This window comes from Ailuropoda melanoleuca, chromosome 7, assembly GCF_002007445.2.
Source record: "Ailuropoda melanoleuca isolate Jingjing chromosome 7, ASM200744v2, whole genome shotgun sequence".
NCBI lineage: Eukaryota > Metazoa > Chordata > Mammalia > Carnivora > Ursidae > Ailuropoda > Ailuropoda melanoleuca.
Window position 1 is genome coordinate 58,879,043 of NC_048224.1, and position 6,293 is coordinate 58,885,335.

General features: G+C 59.9%; 1 protein-coding gene across 1 annotated transcript; it reads left to right on the forward strand.

Moving 5' to 3' along the window:
- The first annotated feature begins 4,236 nt into the window (after positions 1 to 4,236).
- Positions 4,237 to 5,030, forward strand: LOC117802932 (beta-lactoglobulin-1-like). The gene is made up of 2 exons (XM_034663751.1): positions 4,237 to 4,494; positions 4,884 to 5,030. The coding sequence occupies exons 1-2, from the start codon at positions 4,282 to 4,284 to the stop codon at positions 5,028 to 5,030; spliced, it is 360 nt and encodes a 119-aa protein (XP_034519642.1). The 5' UTR covers positions 4,237 to 4,281.
- Positions 5,031 to 6,293: the final 1,263 nt, after the last annotated feature.

Here is a 6,293-nt window from a genome sequence, read left to right on the forward strand (position 1 = left end):
GGTGGGGGCGCTAGGATTGACAGGTGACAATCCTAGGCAGATCTGCCCCAGGAGGCCTCCCTCCAGCAGGAGGACGAGCAGGCAGAGCTGGCCGGGTGTCCCGGTGCCCAGCTCCTGGGCTTCTAGAGAGCTCCCCAGTGAGGAGGCAGCCGAGGCCCCGGTGGAGTCGCTCTCCTGCCTGGACACCCCAGCCCAGCCCTGCCCCGGCACGGCCCCCTCCCAGTGACCCCAGCCCTGCCTGAAGGCTGTCCAGGTGTCGGCTCTGTGCTGGACAGTGGCTTGCGGGGAGGCCTGGGCCCTAGTGTCTCAGGGAGGACAGTCACAGGCCAGATGGGGTGGGAGCCGGCGGGGTCCTCACAGAATCCTCATCCCACGGAGGCCCGGGAGACCTCCCCTCCAGCCCCCAGCAGATGCTTTTCACGCTGGGGCTGCTTCTGCTTGTCGCGTGCTCCCAGCCCCCAGGGGTCTGTGACCAGAGTGCCCACTCCTGCGTCTCGGGCAACTCCGGGCAGAGGAGGGATGCCAAGTGTGGGCTCACTCCCCGTGGCAGACTGGGGCGTCCTCTGCCCCCGTGTTCATCTCACACTGAGAGCTACACACCCTTCCTCCAGCTTTTAGGAAGCTGGTACTTAAAGCGCCAGGCCAGGAGGGAGCCGACCCCCAAGGACAGGAGCCCTGGCTGTCCCCCTTCGTGCTGGGATCAGCCGTCTGGGCGAGCCAGGTTCACACAAGCCTCCAGGGCGCCGCAGTGCAGGCTCCGCCCCGGGCCCCTGGGGGGCGGCCCCAGTCTTCAGAGCTCCCCTGGTGGCCCTCAGTCTAGCGCCCCTGGGAGAGCCCGTGGCTTGTCATTTCCACGTAGGAGCAGAGCAGGATTTCCCTCACGGCTGTGGGTCAGTGGGTGAACCGGGTGGGGGCCAGGCAGGTGTAGGTTTGGAAGGCTCCGGGTTTATATATTTGGGAGACCCGTTTGAAACACAAACAGTGGAGACACCACCTTGCCGGGGCCCGTCCCAGGACCTTACCGGCGCCAGGAAGAGAAGGGCGTGAAGTGCACCAGTGGGAAATGGCCCCGGGTCCTCCTGCCCTGCTCCTGCCCGGCCTCTCTTCCTGCTGGTGCCACCAGAGGACACAGAGAGGAGGCGCGTGGGATCCACGGGAAGCCGGGGCCTTGGGGCCTTGTCTGGCCAGTGATGGGGAGGATGGGCCAAGAGGTCAGAGGTTTTCTACGGGTTGGCTGAGACTGGGCTCTGTGCGATCCAGGTCAGGACACCAGGTCCTGCCCAGCCGTCTCCACTGTCAACTCTTCCTGCCTGGACAAAGCTCCTGACCACTCGATCCCACGCAGCGCTGTGGCCACCCCCCAGCTGCAGGGCCTGGGCTCCGGGGCAGGGCTCCAGGGGCTGGGCAGGCAGGGTTGAAGGGTGTGGATGGGAGCAGGTGGAGGGGAGGGCCCACCGGGACAAGGAACGCCCTGAGGGGGGAGGGGGGAGGGTCGGGGCTTGTGTTGGGGGGACACGCCCACCGCTCGTGCTCCAGGAAGCCCGTTGGATACACAGGCAAACTGCCCCTGGACGAAGGGTTTCCCCTGCACCTTCCGCTCCTGTAAGTGGCCCGCGCACATTCTCTCCCTAAGCAGATGGGCGTGTGGTCCCAATGCTCGTGTCACCTGCAGCTGGGAGGCACGGAATCGTCAGCAGCTTCCTGGCGGGGAAGCTTCTCCCATCACGCACTCCAGGAACAGGATGCACAGAACCTACTTACAGCCGGCAATGCCCGTCAGAGCGTCCGGCACTGTTGGAGTCCATGGGGCCGGCTGAGAGCTGGAACCCGGGCATAGACCGCGGGGGTGCCGGTCTCCTGCCAGTCCCCAGTCCCGCTGTTCCGAGCCCCGCCTGTGGGCATTTTGTCCACCGATCTCCAGTTACCATTCCTGCTGCCCAGCGCCATGTCCACTCAGGGCACACCCAGCCCCCCACTTCTGTGACCCTCTGCCCTTTCCTCCTGCAGCTGGCCACTGGTGTGGCTGACCCCAGCCTAGGGATTCTGCACAGGGCCCCGGGGACACTGGGCCACGTCCAGAGACACCTGATGCTGTCATGGTGAGGGAGGCAGGTGTGGGGGCTAGGGACGTCCCTCAGCAGCCTGCAGAGCGCAGGGTGGCCTTCACCCCCAAATGTCCACCTGCCCAGGTTGAGGACCCCTGCTGGAGAGCTCATCAGGCCAGTAGCCCCATCAGGGCTGCATCTTGATTTTGAGACAATGACGCTCAGAAAAAATTGTTTTTAAATGTCTCCCAAAGTTGGGGCACGTGGGTGGCTCGTGTGTGAAGCATCTGCCTTCAGCTCAGGTCATGATCTCAGGGTCCTGGGATCGAGTCCTGCGTCAGGCTCCCAGCTCAGCGGGAAGACTGCTTCTCCCTCTGCGCCGCCCCCCCCCCGCTCGTGCTCTCTCTTGCTCTCAAATAAAATCTTTAAAAAAAAATTCCCCCAAAGTTCCCCAGTGCTTCCACTCCAGAATGCACCGTGGACCACCTCCACGGCCCCCATCCTGTCAGCAGCCCCTGCCCACGGCTCCCGAGCACTGACACTCCCTGTATACACCCTCAGCCCTGATCCAGGCTCTGTGCCCACGAGTCCCACGCTAGTTAGGGCCTGGGCTGGAGCAGGGAGACACAGCAGAGAGACCCCCACTAGGTACCCACATGGTGACCACAGACCCTCAGTGCGGCGCACACCCCTCCCAGGAGTCCTCTCGTCACCTCCCTGCCCCTGGCTTTAGGCAGCATTTCACACACTCCCCTGCTGGCCTCCCTCTCAGGATGTCTGGATGGGGGATGCCCCAGCCCTGGGTGTGCCCCTGGGGACAGTCCAGAGGCCCCGGCCCAAGAGAGGACCCCAATGTGTGCTGGTGGCCTGCCTTGACTCCCCAGACCCAACTTTACCATCTGGCCCGCACCCTGGGTGAGAGCCCAGAGGCCCTGGGAATCTTCCAGGAGCTTGTGAGAGCAAAGGGACAAACCGGACAGATCTCATTGGTAATGAGCATGGACTTGCTCCCCTCACCTACTCTCATTCCTGGTTGGAACCAGGGCTCAACCCGGGAGCTCTCTGTTGGGCGAACGTCCACAGGGCTGTCTATGCAGGTTTCTGTGTTCTAGCAAGCACTCGGTAAACACCCCCACGGGACACCACCCGCCAGCCACCAGCTCGAGACCGGGGAGCCCACTCCATCCTTCTGCAGCCAACGCCAGGCTCCTCAGGGGCCACTCCACGGCTGTGGGGGGTGGTGACGCTGGCCACTGCAGAGGTTCCCAAAGCTGACACCCAGCGGGACAGTGACACCTTGACATTTCCTGGAAAATATGAGGCTGTCCCAGGACAGCCCCTCCCCCACCCAGGTCCCTTCCCCCCTACACACCCATCAGGACCAATCCTGAAGGATCCACTCCCAGGAGACCCCAGAGGAGTCGAATCCGCAGACACAGGGAGGGGATTGGGGTGCCGGGGGCTGGGAACAGGGCTTAAGGGGACAGAGCCAGGGTGGGAAGGTGCCCACGTTCTGGGGTCAGACGGAGGGATGGTGCACGGCAGTGTGAACGCGCTGTCGCCCCCGGACTGTGCTACAAGCGGTCAAGACGGTAAGCGTTCCATCATGTGTATGTTCCCACAATAAACAATTTTCAAAAAATATTCCACCCAAGCGTGGAATAGTCCACCCCTGCCTCAGTGGGTCTGAAAAGTTCTCCGGGAGATTAACGGGTTCCGTCAAGGTTCATCCCTTTTGGTTCACAGAGACGGTGAACAGGATCTTACCTGCATTTGAATCTCCTTTCCCATAGCTGAGTGGGAGGCAGCAGCGGGAAACGGAGTCCAGTCGTAACCTGACTACACAGAGCCCCGTGCGGTCCACAATGACGGAGACGCTGCGGGAACGACAGAGGTCATTCCTGGGTGAGGTCATCAAGGTCGTTTGGACTCATCATGGTGACCCCAATTTCCCAACAGGGGTGCTGCCTGGGTCTCTGCTGCCAAATGGCACAGAGCTGGGGAGCACAGAGGAGGCGGGGCTCCGCTTCCTCACGGGAAGTGTTCGTGAGGCCGGAGGCCAGCCGGCCCCCACCCGGCCCGGACCCTCCCCTCTGGGGCCTGCCAGGAACCGTCCAGGCCCTGGAGACACAGGGACCTTCCCGCTCCCACTTAGAGGAAGAAGGCCTCCTATTGTCCTGGTGGAGGAAGCCCCTGGAGGCTCTGGGGATGAGCCACAGGGGATTCAGGGAACCGCATGGCCGGGGGGCCTGGACGGTGCTGGCTTGCAGGCCCCAGGCCCCTATATAAGGGCCCGAGCCCGCTGCCCGGCCTTCGTCACTCCCGGGAGCTCAGCACAACCACAGCCGCAGCCATGAAGTGCCTCCTGCTGGCCCTGGGCCTGGCCCTCGCGTGTGGCATTCAGGGCATCGACGTCCCCCAGAGCGTGCAGAACATGGACCTCCAGAAGGTGGGAGGACGGCTGGGGTGGGGGGTGAGCTGCAGGGGTGCGGGGCAGCGGGAGCTCAGCTACACGAGCACGAACGGACCCCATGATGTCAGGAAGCCCCCACCTGGCTCTCCGTCTTCAGGGTGGCTAGTCACTTGGTTTCCCAAGATCCAGAAGGTTCTAGGGAACTCGTGTGATGTGCACGGCAGACCCACCTGGGTAACACAGGCGTGTTATTTCAAGCGTGGAAATCGTGCAGCCCAGTGTCCAGTCGATGGCCGAGGGTCATCCAGAGCTCACGGACGGCCACCCCAGTTAGACTCGGCCCCCGGCCCGGGTGGGAGGGAGAGCCCCCCGTGGGGCCGGGGCCCCTTCCCCCTCCCGATGGCAGCTCAAGGTCCCCTCCCCAGGTGGCTGGGATGTGGCACTCCATTGCCATGGCCTCCAGCGACATCTCCCTCCTGGATGCCGAGAACGCCCCTCTGAGAGTGTACGTCCAGGAGCTGAGACCCACCCCCGACCTGCCCGTGACAGTGCCCCACCTACTCACGCTTTGATCTTTCGTGGACATGTTCTAGGGAAAAAGAAATCTTAACGTCAACCTAGCAGTGACATTCATGTTGGCGACAATATTGGTGTTCTTATCAGTGAGAGTCCAAATCGAAACAGATGGAACTTGAGAAGCGGCTTTGATGGAGGACTCCTTTAGAAGGATCTGACCCCAGGGAAGGAGGGAGGGGGCCGGGGCTAGCGGAGCCAACCTCCTACCACACACAGTCACGAGAAGGGGCAGGAAAGGATTCACGTTGTCACTGGAATAAGCCAAAAGATCAGTGGAACAAAATAGAGTGGCAAGAAATTTGTGTCGAAATTTAGTGAACGATGGGGGTGGCGTTTCAATTCAAAGAAGTAAGTCTTATTTAATAAACAGCACATAGCCAGCTGGAATCAGTGTAGTGCGCGTCTCACAACATGAGTTGGGAGTCACCCCTCGGCTTGCGGTTTCTGGAAGAGTTTCTGCAAGATTTGCGTTCCTGCTTTCTTAAATGTTGGATAGAATTTAACAGTGAGGCCAACTGGGGTTTCAGATTTTGGCGGGGGAGGGGGAGATTTTCATCCACAAATTCAATTTCTGCAATAGATCTAGGTCGATTCTGGCTACCCATTGCTTCTGTAATAACCTTTGATACTTTGCATCTTCCCAGGAATTTATGCATTTTGTCCAAGTTATCAGAATTATTTCCATAAAGTCATTCAAAATGTTCTCTTAATATCCTTTTGGGGGGGGCAGAGACCACATGAATGGGGAGGGGCAGAGGGAGAGAGAGAATCTCAAGCAGGGACTCAATCTCACGACCTTGAGATCATGACCTGAGCCGAAACCAAGAGTTGGACGCTTAACCGACTGAGCCACCCAGGCGCCCCTTTTAATATCCTTTTAGTTTCCATAAGGTCTGTACTGGTGTCGCATTCTTCATCCCTAATAGTGACACAGGTCAACTGCCTGGGTTTTCCTGATTAGTTTAGCTAGAGGTTTACCCATTTTCCTGATCTTTTCTAAGATCAAAACTTTTTTTAAAAAAATATTTATTTATTTGACAGAGAGAGAGCGAGCACAGTAGGCAGAGCAGCAGGCAGAGAGAGAAGCAGGCTCCCAGCAGAAAGCCTGATTCGGGGCTCGATCCCAGGACCCTGAGATCACGACCGGAGCAGAAGGCAGACTCTTAACCAACTGAGCCACCCAGGCACCCCCTTTTTTTTAAAGATTTTATTTATTTATTGGAGAGAGAGAGTGAGAGAGAGAACATGAGCATGAGCGG

Excerpts from the sequence above, each read along its gene's own strand:
- LOC117802932 (XM_034663751.1), top strand. The coding sequence starts at position 4,282 with ATGGCCGGGGGGCCTGGACGGTGCTGGCTTGCAGGCCCCAGGCCCCTA. Across the intron at positions 4,495-4,883 it reads AGAACATGGACCTCCAGAAG|GTGGCTGGGATGTGGCACTC; the intron begins GTGGGAGGACGG and ends TCCCCTCCCCAG.